The sequence below is a fragment of the Heteronotia binoei genome, chromosome 11, assembly GCF_032191835.1.
Source record: "Heteronotia binoei isolate CCM8104 ecotype False Entrance Well chromosome 11, APGP_CSIRO_Hbin_v1, whole genome shotgun sequence".
NCBI classification, from domain to species: Eukaryota; Metazoa; Chordata; class Lepidosauria; order Squamata; family Gekkonidae; genus Heteronotia; species Heteronotia binoei.
In genome coordinates, this window is record NC_083233.1 from 22124923 (window position 1) to 22148050 (window position 23128).

Sequence of the window (23128 nt, forward strand, 5' to 3'; positions counted from 1 at the left end):
ACTGTGAAGCTGGCAAAGCTTACTTTTAGCCGGCGACGAGCAGGGGGAAGGGAGCGAGCAAGCAGGGCGCTGCCACTTTTAGCAGCATTGGGCAGGCCAGCGGAGCACTGCGGGGGCGCACGGGATGGAGCACGGGGGGTGGTGGTGGCCCAGAGGGGGCTAGTGGCGGCAGTGGTGGCGAGGAGGGGGGAGGGAGGCAAGCTAAGCGCTTGCCTGGGACACCGGAGGGGGGGCGAGAGCCCAATTTGCCGCCCCCCGCCTCTCGGCGCCCTAGGCAACCACCTAGTTTGCCTAGTAGGCGCGCCGGCCCTGATGGTGGCTCAGCGATAGAGAATCTACTTGGGAAGCAGAAGGTCCCAGGTTCAATCCCCGGCATCTCCAACTAAAAAGGGTCCAGGCAAAGAGGTGTGAAAAACCTCAACCTGAGACCCTGGAGAGCCTCTGCCAGTCTGAGAAGACAATACTGACTTTGATGGACCAAGGGTCTGATTCAGTAGAAGGCAGCTTCATATATATGTTCAACATATATACTAGGATCAGCATTTGTCTTTAGGGTGCCACAAGCCTCTTGCTTCTTCTCGATTGCTTTGCCCGCTGCTGTAGATGGGGATTACTCTTACAAGGGCATCCAGACTTCTTTTTGCTTTTGCCACAATCGAATGATACATCTACCCCTCCCCCTGGAATTTTTATAGGTCCCCCAAGTTTCCCTGTCCTCCAAATAGAACTAGCCCAAGTAGAACAGCTGGATTGGAGTCTAGTAGCACTTCAGACTCCAACACAATTTTTGGGATATAAGATTTTTGGGAGTCAGAGCTCCCTCCATCAGATACAAAGATCTGACAAAGAGAGCGTTGATTCTTAAATGCTTATACCCCCCAAAATCTTGTTGGTCTGGGGTTGCCAACCTCTAGGTGGTGGAACCGGAGAGAGGTCACTTCTGGAGTTTGTATGCAAAACAACCAAAAGGTTATAGTGACCAAATTACTTAAATATAATTCATCAAAATTTCAAAATTACATCCAATACAAGGCTTGAAGGCACGAAGACTCAATAAATGTAATTCCAACAAAGGGGTCCCAACGTACAGGAAGTCGACTTGAATACTATTCTTCCAGCATAGGGTGCTCCACTAATAGCATGATTACAAAAAAGACTTCAACGTTCAGAGTTAATTTTGCAGCACTATTTTCACTGCGTTCTGCAACTGCCAAAAAACTTCCAATTAATAGTAGGGACTCAAACTAGTCTCCAATGAAATTTCCAAACTGGCACCATGCTCAAATTAACTCTGAACATTGAAGTTAAGGCAGTTATGGAGGGGGAAGAAGCATGCTAGCCTGAGGCTCATTCTTGCAATGAAAATGCATGGTTTGTTGTTAGTACACGGGGTTGGACTAGATGACCCTGGAGGTCCCTTCCAACTCTATGGGTGTTTTCGCACTGACCTTAATCAGCAGCGATGCCCCTCTTCACCGTGCAGGATCGGCGCGGATTTCACACTAATTGCCGCGGAGCACCCGGAAGAGCCGGAAAGTCCCACGGCTTTTGCGGCACAAATGGAAACTGGTTTTTGACTTCTATGAAGTCTTTTTTTGTAATCATGCTATCAATGGAGCATCCTGTGCTGGAAGAGTGATCGAAGCAAGAGTATTCAAGTCGACTTCCTGCATGTCGGGACGCCTTTGTTGGAATTATATTTTATTGGGTCTTCATACCTTCAAGCCTTGTATCGAATATAATTGTTGTGATTTTTGTAATTTTGATGAATTTCATCTAAGTCATTGGGTCACTATAACCTTGTGGTTGTTTTGCATACAAACCTCTAGGTGGTAGCTGGAGATCTGGGATTACAACTGTTCTCCAGGTGATATAATTCAGTTCACCAGGAGAAAACAGCTGTTTCGGAAAGTGGACTCTATGGAAGTGTGATTGCTGAAGTCCCTCCCCAAACCCCGCCCTCCTCAGGCTCCACCCCTCAAAGAGCTGGCACCCCTAGAACTGCTGCTGGACTCCAATCTAATTATTCAACGACAGACCAGCAGTGCTACCCTCTGCGCTACCTTGTGATATGGTAAAGTTGCACTTCTTTACAATGTGTCCAAAAGCTTAACACGACTGGTGTTAGCCACCATATCACAATGTTTGGCGGTTTGTAGTTCCTGTAATATGAACTGTGTACCCATATTGTTTGGGGGGGGGGGGGTTACCCTCTGAAACCCAGGCAGAATTACTCCTGGAAGTTCCCGTGACATGGGAGAAGTTGGGAAGTGTGTAACGCTATTAGTGGGTTCACACTACACTAACTATTTTTACACAGTTATGCATTATTTAGTGTAGTGTGAACACACCATATGATCCAAACCTCAGCAACCTATTCAAATCCCTTGTTACATGATGGATGCCAGGGCTTTTTTTGTAGCAGGAACTCCTTTGCATATTAGGCCACACACCCCTGATGTAGCCAATCCTCCAAGAGCTTACAGTAGGCCCTGTTCTAAGAGCCCTGTAAGTTCTTGAAGGATTGGCTACATCAAGAGGGTGTGGCCTAATATGTAAAAGAGTTCCTGTTACAAAAAAAGCCCTGGATGTAACTTGAGACAATAGGCAGTGTGGGTGATCCCAGTTTCTGATGATCTTTGGGTGTTTTTGCTTTCAGTGCCAAGAGTGCCAGCCCTGCTCCTGGGTACAAGATGTCAACGGAGGATTATAAGAGACTGTGAGTGTGCCAAGAGGGGATTTCCCTGCCCTTAATGAAGGAGCCCAAAGCAGCTGTCTCAATCTCTCTGGGTCAAAAAAAGCGCATGCCAGAGCCCTCAAATTGCTCTTTACAATCCTCTGAGCTCAAAGAGCAGTTTGAGGACTTGGCTTAACATTGGTTCAGAGGGAAAAGGAGAGACATCCTTCAAGCGTAGTAGACATAATTCCCCTTCAAACTAGTCTCGCACCTAATCCCCAAGCTGTTAAATAAACAGTTTCATATAGCCCCTGGGAGTCTGTATGGTGTAATAGTTGGCGTGTCTGACTGGGAACCAGAAGACCCAGGTTCAAATCCTCCCACTATCATGGAGATTGCTGGAGGGTGACCTATGGCTAGGTTTTCCTCTCAGCCTCAGCAACTTCACAGGGTTGTTGTGAAGGGAGAACAGTGTACATCTTGGAGGAAGGGTGGGATAAAAATACATTAGATAGTCCTCAAAGTACTTAATATGTGGGACAGGAGGCTGAGGTTAATCAGTGATTATACCTGCATTCAGATGTAACAACAAATTATGCTTTTTCATTGCAAGAATGAGCTTCAGGCTAGGGTGCTTCTTACTCCTCCATTCCTGCCTCCTTCTCTCACATGTAACTTGGGGACTGAAGATTTCTGGGTTCTCTGCAAACTGTAGTTTGCTATCACATTCAAACCACAAACTAAAGTTCTTGACTACAAACCAGGACGAATGGGCTAATGGTTTAATCCTGGTATGGTACCCTGATTTGTAGGAGACAAACCATAGGTTGCGGTTTAGATGCTGTGAGAAGTTCTGGTTTGTTACAAGTGCAGGGGAGGGGGAGCACCAATACAAAAAAGAGAAGGGGGGGAAACCATTTTTCACTTAAAGATCCCCACCAAACCCCAACGTCTTTAGCTGCAGAAAGGAAATGAAGGGTGGATTGAGAGTGACTGAGGTCTCCCGAGGCAAGTTCTCACAACAGCAAACTGCAGTTTGTTATGTCTGAATGCGACCAATGGCTGGCTTCAGGCCACCTGATGGTTTCTCACCAGAGGTGAGATTTGAGCCAAGGAGTTGTCACCTTCTTCTAGCTCAGGGGATCACATGGCTGTTAAAGAACCACTTGGGGACTTGAGAGGGCTCCTGCTGAAAGAGAAATTGAAGTTGTGTGGGGGGGGCTGGTTTGCTTGTTTATTTGTTTCTGTTAATTTATACCCCGTCCCTCCCACAAACGGCTTGGGTTAGTGGACCAGATGCAGGCCTGTGACCAACTGTTGACTCCAGTCCGATCTTTCAGAGAAAAGTGAAAAGCTGAGTCACTCTAGGCCTGTGAACCTGTGGAAAATGCAATTCATACATAGTCACCAGTATGGATTGGAAATACATGCAACATGGTATTGCTTTCCTCGGGAAAGCAATGCCGGTACTTGTCGCTCTTGAATGCCCCTGTCGTGTCATGAGCTCTGCTTAATGCGCTTTGCTCCCTGTCACTGGTTTGGGGGCTATTGCAGAGATGAGATAAACAGCCTTGACCTGCCTCTCCTTTCTTGTCTGTGCTCCAGAGCTCCCTACAATGTCAAGCGGGATGCAGGGCCAGATTATGTGGATCCCCCCGTTTCTCCAGATGAGCAACAAAAGAGGTATCTGGTCACAGGCACTGTCCCTGGGCATATGTCTGGATCATTAACTTTATCAAATATGGTTGAAAGTAGTTCTCTCCCCATCCCATCCCACACTGATCTGATCCCCTCAGCATCAGGTTGCTTGCCACTGCCAGCTCCCAGGGACGACAATCTGCTGGTGGCCAGCTGGCAAGGGGACCTGGCAACACTACCACAGCATGGTACTCTGCCCCTCAGTGTGTGTAGAGGAATTCTCTCTCCTTCCAGGATCTTTCCTGTCAGCCTGGTTCTAACATTAGAAGACTGCAGCATAAAGAGGAGAAGTGGTCAGCAGTCAATCAGCTCCATTCAATTTTTAGCATTTCTTTTTACTTGTAAAACAGAGACATTCCAACATACTCCGAGCTATTGTACACAAATGAGGCAGGCCGAGGTGTGAATGAAGCAATATGGCTGCCTGAGTCTGGCCTTGAGTCTGAGCAGTAGGCCCTGGTTAGGGCATTGATGTTGGAAGTGGTACTGTCAGAAGCCAGAGATCAGGTTTCCTTGCTGTAACTAGGGTTCCCATCCCCCTGCTCCTGGTGGGGGTTCCCCTGATTCCGGGGCCTCCACCCCATTGGCAAGGAGAAGGTCGATGGGGGAGCCCCGCCCCCAAAGAGCTCCATAGTTGCCCAACATGCCCGGCATGAGGACATCACCCAAAAGTGGGGGATGCTCTAGCATTTGGATAAAAAACCTCTATGGTGTGCATGAAAAAGTCCCCCACAGGCAGCCAGGTAAGACCTGCCAACCCTTGCTATAACTTGCTTTTCCGCTTCCCTTGCAGGACTGAAGCTGCCAGCAGCGTGCTCAGGCAATCAGCCCGCAAGGAACGTTCCTATGTTTTTTCTGCTGCAAAGAAAAGCAATGGGTAAGTTGGTGGGGGTGGGGTGGGGGGAGAAGGGAAGCCAAGAACAATAAGGGCTGCAGCTTGAACGCCTAATCCCATTCAACACCAGCCGTGACAGATGTTTTCCTGAGTCTAGGGGGTTTAAAAAACACCATCAGCCTTCTGTTCTGATCTTGAATTAGGGCTTCCTCTTTTGAGACGTTTTAATGTCCAATTTTGCCTGGATACAAAAGACATGTTGCATAGGGTTGCCAACTGCAGGATGCAAAATTCCTGGAGATTTAGGAATGTTGACAGGCGGGCCCACAAAACTGTGGAAGTCATTTGCCAGCTGTCCCCAGGCTCCCAAGGGCAGGGACAAATTAGGGAGGGGGTGTCACCTCCAGGCCCCCCCTCCCCCACGGCTGCAGACCTGCTGGAAAAGGAGCTCAGAATTCACCCTCTGAAGCTGCCATCTTCTCCAGAGGAACTGATCTCGGTAGTCTGGGGACCGGTTGTCATTCTGGGAGAATTCCAGGTAGGGATGCCAACCTCCAGGTGGGACCTGGAAACCTCCAGAATTACAGATCATCTCCAGGCTATGAAGATCAGTTCGCCTCAAGAAGGAGGGTAGACTCTATGGCATTGCACTCCGCTGAGGTCCCTGTCCTTCCCTGGCTCCACCCTCAAATCTCTAGGAGTCTCCTAACTTGGATCTGGCATCCTGACCCATCAATCCTCCTCTGGTGGCCGGCGGGGGGGGCACCTGGCAACCCTAATGCCAGGCTCCACCTCAGTGTTGGCAACTAGGATTACCAGCTTCAGGTTTGGAAATATTTGGATGGTCCAAGGGTGGAGCCTGGGGAGGGGAGGGACCTTAGCAGGGTACAGTGCCGTAGAGTCCATCTTCCAAAGCAGCCATTTTCTCCAGGGGAACTGATCTCTGTAGTCTGGAGATGTTATTAATTCTGAGAAATTTCCAGGCCCTTCCTGAAGACTGGCCATGCTGCTGTCGGTGCGGCCTAGAGAATTCCTGAAATCAAAATTGATCACCACATTACAGAGAACAGTTCCCCTGGAGGGAGCGGCTGCTTTGGAGGGTGGTATTATGCCCCACTGAGCACCCCTTTTCCCCCTTCCCCAAACCAGGCTCCATCCTCAAATCTCCTGGCAACCAGTGGGGGATCAGGGGGGGGACTACCGGGAGCAGTGGAGAGGCCCATCCAATGTGCAACGACATGTCCACTCACTGCCCCTTGTGACCTGGAAGTGACATCATCATGTCCAGGACATCAGAATGACACTCTGGCATTTGGGAAAAAGACTCTGTGGTAAATTTGGCTTTTACTATAGAGTTTTTGCCCAAATATCAGAACATCGCCCCGATGTCCTAGATGTGATGATGGCACTTCTGGGTCACATGGAAAGAAGTACTTCTTCACCCAAAGGGTGATTTACATGTTGAATTCACTGCCACAGGAGGTGGTGGCAGCTATAAGCATAGATAGCTTCAAGAGGGGATTGGATAAGCATATGGAGCAGAGGTCCATCAGTGGCTATTAGCCACAGCTTATTGTTGGAACTCTCTGTCTGGGGCAGTGATGCTCTGTATTCTTGTGCTTGGGGGGGGCACAGTGGGAGGGCTTCTAGCCCCACTTGTGGACCTCCTAATGGCACTTAGGTTTTTTGGCCACGGTGTGACACAGAGTGTTGGATGGGCAAATGGCCTGATCCAACATGGCTTCTCTTATGTTTTTATGGGCAGTGATGTGACCATGTCACATGTTGGATGGATCTCCCTCTTTTGTGGGGGTACGTTCCCCCTGCTGTCCAGTTAATCAGCGGTGCGGAGGTGGGCCCTGACAGCAAGGGACCCCCGCCTACCCCAGAAGGCCTGGCAACCGTACTCCAGGGGTTTCCTAACTCAGAGCTGGCAGTCCTAAACGTAGACCTCAGACTATGGAGAGCCAGTGTGGTGTAGTTCTTATTGTATTGGACCAGGATCTTGGAGACACGGGTTCAGATCTCTTCTCTTCTGTGGAAGCTGTCTGGACATGCCTGGGCCAGTCACAAACTCTCACCCTAACCTGCCTCCAGGGCTTTTTTTGAGCAGAAACTCACAGGAACACAGTTCCAGCTGTCTTGATGTCAGGGTGTGTGACCTAATATGCAAATGAGTTCCTGCTGGGCCTTTTCTAAAAAAAAAGCCCTGCCTACCTCACAGTTTTGACATTGTGAGGATGAAATGGAGGAGAGGAAAATGATGTCGTAACTGCTTTGAGTTCCCGCTGAGGGGGAGAAATATCCTCCTGCGGGGAGATAAATATCTAAATAAATAAATAGAAGGTACCTGATCGCTCAAGCAAAGCAGGTCTCTAGGCCCTGGGCAGTTTTGATTGATCTGGGAAATTTATGCTGACTCTCTGGAGTCATGCACAAAGTAACTTGCATGTGAGAATACCATAAAGTACTAACATTATGTTAACAACAAGCCACCGAAAAACAAACCGGGAGCATAAGAACGGCTTAAAGACACCAGACCAGAAGCAGACCGTAAACAATGGAAAAGATAAAATACTTCCACTACGAGCCTAAGTAAAAAAGAAATGTTCGGGCCTGGTGCCTGAAAGACAGTATGGTAGGTAGGGTTACTATTTCCAAGGTGGGGCTGGGGGGATTCCTCCTTCCCCAGTTACCTGCCTTCACTCCATTGAGCAGCAGGGGGGGGGGGAAGCAGGGGCTGGAGCAGCATTCATTGATGCAGTGATGCAATTTCAGCTGTGTACCGGTAATTGGAAATAAAGGTGCCAGTGACATTTTAGCTTTTATCTAAAACTCTTTTACCAAAGAGTTTTGAGTGAATGATAGAGCATCGGGCAATGTGTGATGTCATTTCTAGTTATGCAGCCAGAAACGATGCCATCGCATTGCCAAATGCTGTTCCGTGAATCCCAAAAGTTTCCCAGAGGTTGCCAGCCAAAGGGGCGGCGACCCCAATGATAGCCACCAGGCAAGCCTCGAGAGGGGGAGGGCATTCTAAACGTGAGGTGCCACCAATGAAAATGCCCTGTCTTTAATCACCACCTGCCTCTCCTTTGAAAGCGGGGGCACAGAACGTGAGCAGGGCTTGAGAGAGGCCGATCTTAACTGGTGGGCTGGACAGCATGGGAAGAGATAGGGAAATAAAATTAAAACAAAAAGTACAGGGGTGCAGCCTGGGTGATCTTCCTTGACCTCTTGGTGACTTTCAATACCAACAATCCTGGTGTCTTTGTGGATAGGCTGCCTGGGTTGGGAATCGGGTTGTCAGGTCCTGGCCACAGGCAGGGGATGGGGACGGGAGGGATAGGGTTACCAGGTTGGGAAACTTCCCGAGATTTGGGGATGGAACCTGGAGAGGACAGGGATCTCAGTGGGGCACAGTGCCATAGAGCTGACCCTCCAAAGCATCCATTTTCTCCAGGGGAACCGATCTCTGTAGTCCAGAGAGAAGCTGTAACTCTGGGGTATTCCCAGGACCCACCTGGAGGCTGTAGGGTTGCCAGTTCTGGGTTGGGAAATACCAGGAGATTTGGGGGGGTGGAGTGTGAGAAGGGCAGAATTTGAGGAGGGGAGGGACTTCAATAGGGTATAACGTCATAGAGTGTATCCTCCAGTCATTTTCTCCAGGGGAACTGATTTTGGCGGTCTGGAAACTGATTTTGGTGGTAAGAACAGGAGATTCCCCAGGTGGTACCTGGAGGTTGGCAACCCTAGGAGGCTGGCATCCCTAGTTGGGAGCAGAGAGTGCTGTGCTTTGGTGGTGGTTCTGCTTTTACTGGGCTTGCCAGTTCTAGAAGGTGGTGCTGGGGCCCTTTTTAAAATTTCCCCTGCTCCTTTATGGTAAAACTTGGCTTGCTTGGCTTCCCAGTGTTGCAGCACCAGGTCCAGTTTGGGCCTAACTATGGCTGATTCCAGCTTGGGCTTAACTAGGGATGATTTTAAATAAAATTCGAAATTTTGGGATATCTAATCAAGGATCTTCCCATGTCTCTTCCATCTGAACTCCAAGACATACCCAGGAAGTGCTAATCTTTGAAAGGATATTTTGATTGAAACTTGTCCTTTTTGTGTCACTTCATACAATTTCATACTCGTACTTTGCAGAAGTGCAGCTGGAGAAGCACCACCTTTCATGGCCAAAAGGTGAGTGAGGCCATGGTCCTAGTGCCCCTCCCGTTGCGCCCAAAGACTGTGGTTCAGGCTGTCCCTTCTATGGGGATTAGCACCAAGAGCGAGGATGGATATTCTCGGCTATTTCCAAACTGGTGACAAGGAAAGGATGTGGGGTGCTGAGAAAAGCTGACTCTAGGAGGCTGTGAAACACTGGACAAGTGTGCACGGGCTGTAATGACTCTTCACTCATCAAAAACACTGGAAAATGTAACCTCATGGGGATGTTTCAGTTACTTTGGCTGTAATCAAACACACTAAATCCACTTGCCAAATGGATTTTACTGTGTGAAGTGGCAAGATTCAGTTGGAAAGTGCATTGAGAGTGGATTGAAAGTACATTGCGTAGTATGTGTAATTGCAGCCTTTTTTCATGTTTTTATCCTTATGGAAGACTACAGTTGCTAGAGTTCTGTGGCTGGAAGTCACGATGGTTGAACAGGCACTTCTATAGGGGAAAGGAGGGAGAAACATGTCTGTAGTTTTTAATGAACTATTTCACAAGGTTGATCCATAATTATATTGGGATATTTGGTTCATGTAGCAGAGTTTTGCCCAGTCACAGAGGTGTGATACGAGTGTAATAAATAAATCTCCCAAAAAGTATATTTATATTTACATTTATTCGAGATCCTGTTCATATTCAGATTGCAGTCAAAAGAAGAGAGGGAAACCTTGTCAAAAGAGTACATTCCCTATCACTAATGGCCAGCTTGCCCAGCATCATGTATGTGGGAATATGAGGCCGTTGTATCTACAGGAGAGACCATGGAAGGCCATGTGAAAAGGAGAGAGAGGATAAAGATAGAGAGGAGGGGTCAGAGGGCAACTCCCATGTTAAGATAAAGTGGGGCATCCCATTCAAAGGGATAGCACCTATACACACTTAGTGATGTAGCCCCCGCCTCCCCCAATATCCAGACATGCTGAGTTACTGATTGCAACAAATTGGGTGAAATTTCTCAGAATGGATTCCGTAGAAGATGAAGAAGATATTGGATTTATATCCCGCCCTCCACTCCGAATATCAGAGTGGCTCACAATCTCCTTTATCTTCCTCCCCCACAACAGACACCTTGTAAGGTGGGTGGGGCTGAGAGGGCTCTCCCAGCAGCTGCCCTTTCAAGGACAATCTCTGCCAGAGCCATGGCTGACCCAAGGCCATTCCAGCAGGTGCAATGAGCACCAAATTTTGCTGAAGGAAGGTGGGGTAGAATTGCCGGCTTTGGCTTGGGAAATTTCTGGAGATTTGGAGGGGTTCCTGGGGAAGGCAGACTTTGGGGAGGGAGGGAGCTCAGTGGGGAAGTAGAATTTACCCTCCTAAGCTGCTATTTCCTCTAGGGAAGTGAATCTCTGTAATTCGGCTGGGATGGTCTTAGTGGGTCTGGGGCCAGGGACAAAAATCTAGACTCCAGAATCACTGCCCCCGTCCTGGTGCCAGCCTTCACCAGAGGCAAGCAAGTGGTAGCTTGTGCCCTCTGAGAGGTGGGTAGGAGCTACTGCTAGTGCTGGAAGCCAGCTGTCTGATCCCTGAAGGGGCAGGTACAGGTGGCAGCGGGATCCAGCTCTCCTTCTTTTCCTCTTTCCTTTTGGGGGGCACGGCTCTGAGCAGTCAGGAACCCATAAGCATAGGGCCTGAAGCAGCTGCCCCTCTTGTCCATTGGTTCTCATGGCCCTTGTAACCAGGAGGAGATCAGCTATAATTTTGGGAGAACGCCAGGCCTTACTCGGAGGTTACCAGCCCTAGAGAGGAGGAACGGAAGAACTATCTGCCACAGACACAGCACATCTCCCGCTCTGAAAATGAAGCGTGGAAGGGAAATAAGGCTGCCCGTAAATGGAAATGTTTGTCTTTTTGAAAGGGTTGAGATTGAAGATGATTCCGGTCCCCGCTCCAGGAGTCAGACCATGCCAGCTTCATCAAGGATCAATGGCCGTGGGAAGAGGTAAATTTTCTTTATTGAGATTAGATGGGGTCACGTAGGAAGGTGATGCACGTAGCCCTGTCGCTTAAAGATGGCAGCCTTGAGATGAGTACAAGCCTCTGATTCCCTGTTCCTTCCAAAGAACAAGCTGGAGTCTGCGATTTATGGGTCCCATTTTAACCAAAGCAACATAGCGTATTACATGGTTAACGCCGAAGAGAGGATGGCAGTACCAGTGGTCTCATGGGGATTAGCCATGCTAGAGCCAGATGAGCAATTAGGCCAAGTAGGCACTGGCCTATGGGCCCCCACACCTTTAGGGGCCCCAGACTGGCTCCCCCTGGTTTCCCCCCTGCTTGCAGCCATCCCAGCCTGCACGAGCAGCCAGCAGCTCAGCTGCTCTCTGCCAGACGTGCCTAGTGCAGCTGCTGCTGCCGTTGTCACCAAGTTTGCCTCTCTCTGCCTCTTCCCCACAGCTTTGTCAAAGGGGCTTTTGAGAAGGTGCCTGCAGGCTGCAATGGGGGCCATGGGCAGCAAGGCGGGCACTCAGAATCTGAGATCATTTGTGAGGGGGCCCCCAAGATTTTGACTGCCTAGGGGCCTCCGCAGGGTTTAATCTTACCATGTGGTGCATTGGTAAGAACGTGAAAAGACCCTGCTGCATCAGAACAAGGGTCCTTCTAGTCCAGCATCCTGTCTCCCATCATGATTAGCTACATGTTTCCAGGAAGCCCATAAGCTTTGCATGCAGGCTATAGCCCTTTCCTGTGCCCTCCCCCATACTTTTATTACCACTTCTGAACATGGAGGTTCACTTTTAGCTACTGGGGCTAATAGCTGTTGATAAACTATCTCATCCCCCCTTTTAATAAGGTTTGTGTGTACTGGTAAAATGAAACACATAGTAGGTTCCTGCAGGATATAAGGGAGCTGTGATCAGACTTGCTCTTAAAGGGTAGTTGGGCTCAGCTTGCTGGAATGCAGGAAGTTTACATGGCTGCCAAGTTGCCTTGTCTTTTTGCTCGGCACTACGTAGCATTTCATGGTGTCTGCATGCTCCTGTATTGAAGAGGGGAAGGACTCAGCATAGTACAGTTTTTTAAAAAAATAACTGGTTGAATGCACATTAACACATGAAGCTGCCTTATACTGAATCAGACCCCTGGTCCATCATAGTCAGTACTGTCTACTCATCCTGGCAGCAGCTCTCCAGGGTCTTATGCAGAGGGCTTTCGCATCACCTACTGCCAGATTCTTTTAAACTGGAGGATGTCAGGGATTGAACTCGAGACCTTCTGCATGCCAAATAGATACTCTGCCACTGAGCCACAGCCTTCCCCACCCCCCTGCCCGAGCCTTTCCTAGGATTATTTATTTCACCTGTCCATAGACTGCCTCTCAGCATGTGGTCCCCAGGATAGCATAAAAATGCAGTTTTAATGACATCCAACATAGAAGTATTTGAAAACCACCAGAAAAAATCTGACATAGCATGAGTTTAAACAGTTAATCCAGTTTTCAGCAGACTGCAGTGTTGTTATTGTTGTTGTAGTTATGTAGCATTGCCTTAGAAATTTGCAGTTTGGCTGCTGTCCCCAAAAAGTATCAAAAAGTCAAATATGATTTCTAAAATGTTGGCCTGCCTGGGGTTCGTGCACAATTCTGCTTCAGCTCCAGGCTGTGGGATGGACTTTGATCTTGAGGCCCTGACATTAAGGGAGAATTGTACCAAAGACACGCTGCAAATGGCTACGATGGGTTGCCAGTTTCTGTAGATGACAGAAATGTGGCCAACTAACTTACCGTCTCTTTTTGGTTACTAGCAGCACCGTTGGAGAAAGGAGGAGCCTGTGGGGTGATCAGAGAATGTCAAATGTTGCTTCTACCACCAGGTTAGGACAGTCCATATGTTCTTATTCTTTTTTAAATTCCATATTACAGGAACCTGTGAGAACCAAAATAGCATCAACAAGGGAACAAAATGTGCCAGATTCACAGCTTCAGTTATTTAAAATTGAGCCCTGCCAGAGAATCAAAACATGTGTTTTATTCATCCAGTTATACTTATCAGCCTTTTTACAACTACATGTGGGGAGACAGGAAGTGCATCTATGTAAAAGAGGTTTAGTAGCTAACCTACATTCAGGCACGAGGAATAGGATTGCCATCTTCCTGGGCCATTGGTGTGTGTGTGCGTAATAGCAGATCAAAGTTGGAAAACTCCTGGAGATTTAGGAATGGAGCCTGGAGAGGACAGGAACCTCAGTGAGGCACAATTCCATAGAGCCCACCCTTCAGAGCATCCATTTTACCTGGTGGAATTAATCCCTGTAGTCTGGAGATGAGCTATGATTCCAGGTGATCCACAGGTTCCACCTGGAGGCTGGCATCCCTAATTTGTGGTATGAAGACAGACTTCTGCATCCTATTTAGTTTGTTTGCAAGAATTCATGTGCTGCTTTCCCAGGGCAAGTGTTCTCCATAGTGGTTTGCGTGAAAAAGGTCAAATTTTTACAATATCAGCAAAAAATCGTCAAAGCTAACTCATGAAAGCCATGTGTGGAGCCTGGTCCAGGCACAATGGAGGAAGCCTGGCAGGTGCTTCTTTTCCATTCTCCTTCTATTGGTCTCAGGGGAGGTAGCTGGTAATTGAGAGGGAGGGGCCTTCAGTTGGAGTTGGATCCAGGCTTTATAGTCTAACCTTCTCCATTGGATAGGCTCAGCGAGACGACAGCCTGTCTTCACCCCTTCTAAGCTAGGGGCCATGGTGAGGGGGAGAGGGGGCTGCAGGGGGCCACTGGGGAGGGGCCTGCATGGGTGACTGGAGAGGCTGGGGGCCATCCCTCTCCCTCCTGTGCGATTTAGCGAGCCAGCTGATTGGTGGGCCCTTTAAATGGCATGGGAGAGGCAGTGGCACAATTTAAATCACACAGGAGGGGGTTGGCCCTGGCCATATAATAAAAAGCTTCAGAGTACTTAAGTAAAAGAACATGGATAATGAAGTTTTGGCTATAACATAGGGATAAAATGTTTCTAGAGGTACGACTGATCTCCCTCTTTGTGAATGCACATGTCCATAAGCATAGAAAGCACATCTGTGAGCAGACTTTCCAGTAGTTCACAGATGAAAACAGGCATGTGTGTAACATCTGGATCTTCACATCCAGGGCTTTTTTTCCCCCTGGGAGAATGCAGCAGAACAGAACAGAGGTCTGGAACCTCTTTGTGGAAAAAACAAAAATTAAAAAAAAAGTTTAAAAGTTCATGAGGGGCACCCATCTGTTTCTCCTTCATTTCCCTTTTGAGAGTTCCAGCACCTCTTTTTTTTTTTAAAAAAAAGAACAGCCCTGCTTGCTTTGATCTCCTCTCCACTGCTCCATGCTCAGGGCTGTATTATGTCTGTTATAGGCGCTTCTCACTTACTCTGCAGTCACTTGTCCTCCACCAGTTTAAAAGCTAAGATGATGCTTACAAACATACATGTTAAAAGGGGGGACCCAGTTGCCTGACAATACACTGTTCCAAATATATGCCTGTAGCATGTCGCCGGCTATGCACTGCATAGTGCCTTAGCATGGAATGGAAAAGAGCCGGTTTGGTGTAGTGGTTAAGTGTGCGGACTCTTATCTGGGAGAACCGGGTTTGATTCCCCACTCCTCCACTTGCACCTGCTAGCATGGCCTTGGGTCAGCCATAGCTCTGGCAGAGGTTGTCCTTGAAAGGGCAGCTGCTGTGAGAGCCCTCTCAGCCCCACCCACCTCACAGGGTGTCTGTTGTGGGGGAGGAAGGTAAAGGAGATTGTGAGCCGCTCTGCGACTCTTCGGAGTGGAGGGCGGGATATAAATCCAATATCAGCAGCAGCAGCATTCAATGCATTTATATATACATGTACATTTATATATACATGCCCTGTGGCACAGTGGTAAAGCTGCAGCACTGCAGTCGCAACCCTTTACTCACAACCTGAGTTCAATCCCAGCGGAAGCTGGGTTCGGGTAGCCAGCTCGAGGTTGACTCAGCCTTCCATCCTTCCGAGGTCGGTAAAATGAGTACCCAGCTTGCTGAGGGGGAAGTGTAGATGACTGGGGAAGGCAATGGCAAACCACCCCGTAAAAAGTCTGCTGTGAAAACGTTGTGAAAGCAACGTCACGCTAGAGTTGAAAATGACTGGTGCTTGCACAGGGGACTGCCTTAACTTTTACACCAGGGACAACTGGTGGCCCATGCAAGAAAGTTAATTTGCATTCTCACCTTCCTGTGCTGCACAATGCATGCCTGATTGCAGCTTTATGCATTCTGAGACTGAGATGGAGCTAATCATCAGGAAATTGCCAGTTTGGATCTCAAATATATCACGATCTGTTTGTTAGGCAAGCTGCTCGTACGTAGCCCAAGTTGTGCATTTGCAATGTGAGAGCTATCATACTGAGATCCTCCGCAGGTCTGTTGTAAGGATCACATTATCTGCAAAGCACTTTAGAACACTAAAAAGTGCTAGTCAAATAATGCTTCTTTTATTTATTTAGAAAACATGTATGCCACCTTTGCAGACCAAAATACAAATACAATGCAGCTACACTTACTAGCGTGTTACTGTCTATCTGCTTTTAGGAACTAGAAACAGGAGCTTTACAACATGTAAAGAACAATTTGTAAATCAATAAATATAATACATCGGATATGCGTCTCATACATTTCAAACGTGCAAAAATGCACTCCTTCCTTAAAAGCTGACTTGTCGGGAAGCTGCGAAAAGCAGAGACCAATGTCCGTGCTTTAATGTATCGTCCACTGCACACTTGAACATTTCAAGTGTGCGGGGGGAACCCTTCTGTTTGTGCCAGTGGAAGGAAGGCAAGAACCCCGCCAGTTCAGAATCCGATAACGGGGCCACACACTAGAATCGGCCGTTTCACTATGGAGCTTCATCAGATGTTTAGATCGGGGTATTATTCTGTGCTGTACATTTTATAATTCTTCTCAAACCTGACGAATCAAAAAGCCAGCTCCTCCCAGGACATCCGGGACCTTTGCAGACCAGCCTGAATAAGGATTTATGCCAAATCTTATCCATTTGCTCTGTGTGTGTGTGTGTGTAAATTTGGGGGGAGGCAGAGTCTGGTTTTAGAACAAACAGCAAGGACATTTGTAGGACAGGGATCCTTCCGTTTCATGCTACATTACTGAAAGACCTCTTTATTCCACGTCTCCCTTCTTCAGCACTGATGCAGGCGGCAGGAACCAAGCTTCCAGACATTCTTCTGGCTACTCGTCGGCATTCAGTCACTTCACATCTTTGGAGAACAGGTAGTGCACATGACTCGTCAACCCCAGGGTGCTTCTCTCGTCTTCTGCAGCCCCTAATTTTGTGCCAAACTAAACCAATGTTCCAAAACCCTTATACACTGTGTTATACGATGGTGGAAAGTGCTTTCAAGTCACAACCAACTTATGGCAACCCCATAGGGTTTTCAAGGCAAGAGATTTTCAGAGGTGGTTTGCCATTGCCTGCCCCTATGTAGTGACCCTGACTTTCCTTGGTGGCCTCCCATCCAAGAACTAACCAGGACAAACCCTACTTAGCCTCCACTCTGATGAGATCAGGATAACCTGGGCTATCCACGTCAGGGCTCTCATTATATACATTCTTTCTTCTTTGCCCAATTAAACCCTGCTAGGATGGTAACAGCCTACCTATGAATGGCTTCTGTTTCATCCACAAATACAGAGTTCGCCCCACCACTCCCTTTTATTCTTACTATGCTGTACCCAGAAGTCATGTTCTGATTTTGCTTTCTTCCCCAGTAACAAGCAAGATCAAGAGAAGCACAATCAAACTTCCTGGCATGGGTCCCCTCCAAAGGGCATTGTTTCTTCTCCAAAGAGGAGGTAAAGTCTGTTTAAAAGCAGTTTACTTAACTACATTTTCTGATTCACAGGCAATGGGTGCATTCACACTATACTAAATAATGCGTTTAGCAACTGGATTTTTTCTAGTCTTACCGAGTAAAAATCCAGTTGCAGAAAGCAGTATTTTGTGTAGTGCGAATGCGCTCAATGTAGTTGCAGTATTCCGCTGGCCCATCTAGCTCCGTATGGTCTTTTCTGACTGGCAAGGGCTCTTCCGGGTGTCAAGCTGAGAAAGGCCTTTCCCCAGCATCTGCTTCATGAGATCCTTACCCTGGAAATGTTGGCGATTGAACCCAGGGCCTCTGCATGGAGGACACATACTGGGGGCGTTAAAATGGTTGCCAGCAACCTGGAGGGGGGAAAGTGCTTTCCCTTTAGATGTGGAAATGGGCAAGTGGAGCTTTCTATCCTCTCTTCTCTCCCCAAATTAAACACTGCAAGGTTGGCAACAACCTACCCAAAAGATTTTGCTTTCCTCCCCAGTAACAAGCAAGATCAAGAAAAGCACAGCTGAGTCTCCTCCAAAGGGCTCTGCTTCTTCTCCAAAGAGGAGGTAAAGTCTGAGTAAAAGCAGTAGACTTAAATACACTTTCTTGTCCACAGACAATGGGTGCGGTCAGATGGGCAAGTTGCCACGGCAGTATCTCGGTCGGACAGGTAGGTTGCCACAGCAGTATCTTGGCTTTAAATAAGCTGCTTGGGTTTGGGGTGGTTTCTGTTGATCAGACCGTGTCCCCTAAGCCGGCATCGTAGTGCTGTGGGCCCATGGTTGGTCATTCACCAGGCTTTTTTTGTAGGAGGAACTCCTTTGCATATTTGACCACATATCCCATATGTAGCCAATCCTCCAAGAGCTTACAGTAGACCCTGTAAGAAGAGCCCTGTAAGCACTTGAACAATTGGCTACATCAGGAGGTGTGACCTAATATGCAAACAAAAAAAAGACCTGGTCATTCACATCACTAATGCACCACAACCATGGCTTCTTTTCTGCTGGAGCCCAAGGAGCAGAGCTCTGCCTAGGCTGGCCAGGGCTCTGGCTGCCCCGATCCGCCATGCAGCAGCCATGTGCTCCCAAGCCACGGGGTGTGGCTTAATATTCAAATGAGCTCCTGGACTTTTTCTATTAAAACAGCAGCCACAACCATTGATCTGCAACTGGGTTGGTTGATTTTTTTTCTTAGTCCCACTGTGTACGCGCAGGAGCAGGCAAATGTTAATTTTTAAATTTAATTTAATTTGCGATTTATACCCCGCCCTATCTCACAAAGCGGGCACACACGCTCCTAGCCACATTCTATGGTGGTGCTGAAGTGCATGTCAGAGTGGGGTTGAAAAAAAGGACATACCGGAAGTGGAGTGTAACGATCACACCACTCATGCATTTCTGTGGCATGTCTGGGAGATCAGACACCCAGAAACTTGCCATGGAAAGCGGTTTGCTGAGTTAGCCACTGGAATTTGCCGTGTCTGCGTGGGAGTCATTTTAGCATGAGATAGGGACGAGTGGCACACAGGGGCCAGACGTGCATGTTTGATCATGCCGATTTGATCTGGAGGGGAGGGATTGGCTATGCTGGGCCAAACTGCTTGTGTGATCACACTCAGTGGATATATATATGCAGCTGCACTCTTCCACTAACTCTGTATGGTCTTTTCTGACTGGCAAGGGCTCTTCTGGGTGTCAAGCTAAGAAAGGCCTTTCCCCAGCATCTGCTGCATGAGATCCTTACACTAGAGATCCTGGCAATGGAACCCAGGACCTTCTCCATGGAGGGCATATACTGAGGCCTTTAATACAGTCGCCAGCAACCTGGAGGGGGAAAATAATCCATCCCTTTAGTAGATGTTTAACACATTGAAATAGGCAGGTGAAGCTTTTCATGGCGTGGAAGTAAGCAGGGCTTTTTTTTTTTTAGCAGGAACACACAGGAACACAGTTCCATCTGGTTTGATGTCAGGGGGTGTGGCCTAATATGCAAATAGGTTCCTGCTGAGCTGTTTCTTTTATCTATCTTGCTTTTATTAATTTATGGTTTTAATTTTACTTGTAAGTGTTTTAAATTGTAGTATTTGTATTATCATGTTGTAAGCCGCCCTGAGACACTTCGGTGCGAAGGGCGGGGTATAAATCCCAATATAAATAAATATAAATAAATAAATAAATAAAAGCCCCATGCGAAACAATGGTGCCATTAGGGAATGTGAACTAAAATGCAAATGAGTTCCTGCTGGGCTTCTTCTACAAAGAAAGCCCCGGAAGTAAGTAGTATCAGTCGGTAAATAACATCCCATTAAGTTTCTATTAAAGGGGCAGGATACATTTTCCTCCAGGCTGTTGGCCTTCTTAGCTACTGAGTCTCTTGTCTAAGGTTGCCAACTGCCTGGAGGGGGGGGAAAAGTCCAGGCGCTTTGATAGAGACCTGCTGGGATGTGATTTGCTTCCATGCCATGAAAAGCTGTCAATTTCCACCCATTAAGTCCCTATTAAAGGGACTTTTTCACCAGACCTGCTGGCAACCCCACTCTTGCTGTTGGTTTTTGTTGTTGTCACTGTCATCTGGGCTAGAAGGGGCAAAAGAGACCCGGGTTCCAATTCCCAACTTCTTCTGCTTGCATTTCCACAGTGAGAAGAACGAAGGAAAATTCCAGCCCACATCAGGCTCTGAAAAGCGAGATGCCATTTTTTCGGAGGACAGGTAATACTCACCAGAGTGATGGGCCATGTTAACTGCAGCAGTCATTGCCCCGCTTCTTTACTTTCTGCACAGCCATGTTGATGGGGAATGAAACAACCGTCCTTCTCTTATGTGCTGAATGCTAGAGTATGAGTGCTTTTAGGACATGAAATGGTTAAAATCTGGGAATAATTGGTTGCGGGAGGGGGGGAGTAGTTTGGCATCTGCTGGCTGCATCCCTGACCTCCATGAGCTGACCTCCTCTTCAGTATTTCTCTATATGACATGCATCACCTGAAAAGATAAGCACAAAGGTACAGAGAGGCAGTGTGGTTTAGTGATTAAGGCCGATCCAGGTTTGAATCCCCACTCTGCTCTGCTGCTGATGTTTGCTGGGTGACCTTCAGCCAGTCATCCCTTCTCAGCCCAACCTACCTTACAGGGTCGCTGTGAGGATAAAGTAGGGAGAACTGTGTGTGCTGCCTGCAGCTCCTTTGAGTGAGTGAATGGGGGTTGGGAATGGGGCCAGCAGGCAAGGCTGATGTTGTTGACTTTTCCTGGTTCCTATTCATCTGCACAGCATCGCCTTAAAATAATGCTGCTGCTATGGAGAACTGCAATAGTTACTATAATATAGTGAGTTCAATGCAATGAAGAGGCAAGGTGGTAGTGATCATAGCTCTTTTACTGAATACAGCATAGTATAGGGCTGCACTCGAAGACTCAGGAAGTGGGCCACCAGGGCCAACTATATACACATCAAGGTTCCCGCGCTAGCACGCCATTGGGTCGTTCAAACCGGTCAGGGTCTTGTGATTGGATCATGGCAACAGGTATTTGGATCCTGTTGCCCATTGTTCCTGAGTCCCAAAGCTCAGTCCTTAAGGCTCCAAAGGGCCAGGCAGGAACACAAGAGTCTTCATTCAGGTCTGCATGCACAACAGTTACTGTGATAAATTACGAAGAATAACCTTTCATCATAACACTTTATAAATTTGCTAAGTGATACAAAACTAGAACAGAGATGCTCCGATGTGATCTGATCAAAACACTTTTCAAGAATCACAGAAATAACTAATCCTCAAAGTTCTCTGTACAGAAGGGGTGTTTCTTATCGGAGGATTGTCATCATTTCAATGCTATTCTTCCATCCTAGCAGAGCAGAAACACCTCACAGTACAGGAGTGAACATCCCTCAGCAACAGACAGCCGACTTGATACTTCCAGGGGTGGAAGTCTAGCAGGAGCTCCTTTGCATATTAGGCCACACCCCCTAATATAGCCAGGCCTCCTGAAGCTTACAAAAAAGAGCCTTGTAAGCTCTTGGAGGATTAGCTACTTCAGGGGGTGTGGTCTAATATGCAAAGGAGTTCCTGCTACAAAAAAAGCCCTGGGGGAAGGGAAACTGCTAGCAAAGTAATGTCAGGGAAAATGCTTGAAAATAATTTCATTTCTACGTTGATATAAACTCAAGTGTATGAAAATGAATGCTAAAAACGATTTAGCTCTAACTGGGAGGATCTTTTGTCAATGAAAGCCATTCTCAGTAGACAAAAAAAAATAAAATTGGAATGGCCCAGTTAACCAAATATTCCATTGCCATCTGCAGCTGGGAAGGAAGAAAGGCCCAAAGTGCAAAAATGAACCAGAACTCTCAAGTTTTTCACAGCTCCCCTGACTCAAGCCCCAAGAGGTAAGTGCAATCCAGCAGGAATTCATTTGCATATTAAGCCACACCCCCTGATGCCAAGCCAGCTGGAACTGCATCCCTGTGTATTCCTGCTCAAAAAAAGCCCTGGTGCTGACTCTGAAAGCTGAAAAAGCTTCAGAAAAAACCCATAGAAGTTTAAGGACCAACCCACCTGTAACACTCAGGGTGGAAAAACACTTTGCATGGAGCATGACTGGATCGACATGTTTTTTGAGGGGGGGGGGGCAAAATCAAAAAATGGCGCCCCCTTATGGGCCATTCTATCTTATGGTCCCATAGAATACATAGAATACATACAATTGGACTCCATATCCAATTGCCCCCCCTCTGTTGGCACCTGGGGCAAGCACCCCCATCTGCCCCCCACCCCCAGATCCGGCCCTGGCATGGAGATCTGTGATTATTTATCCCAGCAAGGATAGCATTTCTCCCTTCTCCCCACAAAATCTCCTGGGCATTTTACAAATTCGAACTGGCAGTCCTACCAAAATCTGGGGTGGTGCATGCACCACTGGAAGTTTTACTGGCTGTTTCTGATTCCTGCAAGCTGATGCTGGGATCACTTTTGTCAGTTTTGCTGCCGGCCCTTCTGTTTTATTTCGCTCCGATACGCTAACATAACTCTGGAATTGTGTTCTTCCTTGTCAGATATACTGCAGATCAAGAAGAGGAAACCTTCTCCAAAGAAATCAAACCTGGGAGCCTGAGCTCAAGAATCACAGAGGACCAGCCGGCTGCAGCACAGTAAGAACTTCATGCCTGGTGGATGGATGGGACAATGGTGGTGTAGCGGTTAAGGGTGGTGGGCTCTAATCTGGAGCGCCCCGTTTGATTCCCTGCGCCTCCCCATGAAGCTTGCTGGGTGACCTTGGGCCAGTTCTCTGGGAACTCTCTCAGGCCCACCTACCTCACAAGGCGACTGTTATGGTAAGAGGAAGGGAAACTGATTGTAAGCTGATCTGAGGCTCCGTAAGGTAGAAAAAAATGAGATGTCAAAACTAACTAATTCTTCATTTTTAACTCAGCTTGGGGGGTGGGGGGATGGAGAGGAGAGGATGGGAGAACTTGCCAAATCTAGACCTTTGTGGCAGTTTTGAAACCTTCATCTGCTCTCTCTTTCTCGTATACACAAATTCCTTTCATGGAGCCACAGTGTGTAGTATTTTTACATAGGTTCAATGCATACTTCTTATCATGAAAGGATACGAGAGGGAGGTTGTGAAACTGCCACAAAGGTCTAGATTTGGCAAGTTCTTTTATCTTCTCCTGTGATTTATCTTTTCCTGTGGAATTCCTGTCTTTTTCTACTGGGTTGGAATCTTCAGTGACCAGCAGCAGAGCATCATAAATTTCTTTTCTCTTTACTATGAGGACGGCATTACCTAGAAACTTTTCAATTTTAAGGGACATTTTGTCCAGGGGTGGCCAACGGTAGCTCTCCAGATGTTTTTTGCCTACAACTCCCATCAGCCCCAGCCATTG

At 47.6% G+C, this 23128-nt stretch overlaps 1 protein-coding gene across 1 annotated transcript in view; it reads left to right on the forward strand.

Moving 5' to 3' along the window:
* ZNF185 (zinc finger protein 185 with LIM domain) overlaps positions 1–23128 on the forward strand; it is a 57427-nt gene that overhangs the window by 11806 nt on the left and 22493 nt on the right. The window contains exons 7-17 of the mRNA XM_060249118.1: positions 2660–2719; positions 4283–4360; positions 5169–5252; positions 9357–9395; positions 11285–11368; positions 13174–13239; positions 16568–16654; positions 17153–17236; positions 19885–19956; positions 21545–21628; positions 22295–22390. Coding sequence (XP_060105101.1) covers positions 2660–2719; positions 4283–4360; positions 5169–5252; positions 9357–9395; positions 11285–11368; positions 13174–13239; positions 16568–16654; positions 17153–17236; positions 19885–19956; positions 21545–21628; positions 22295–22390 — 834 coding nt within the window. The remainder of the gene's footprint in view (positions 1–2659; positions 2720–4282; positions 4361–5168; positions 5253–9356; positions 9396–11284; positions 11369–13173; positions 13240–16567; positions 16655–17152; positions 17237–19884; positions 19957–21544; positions 21629–22294; positions 22391–23128) is intronic.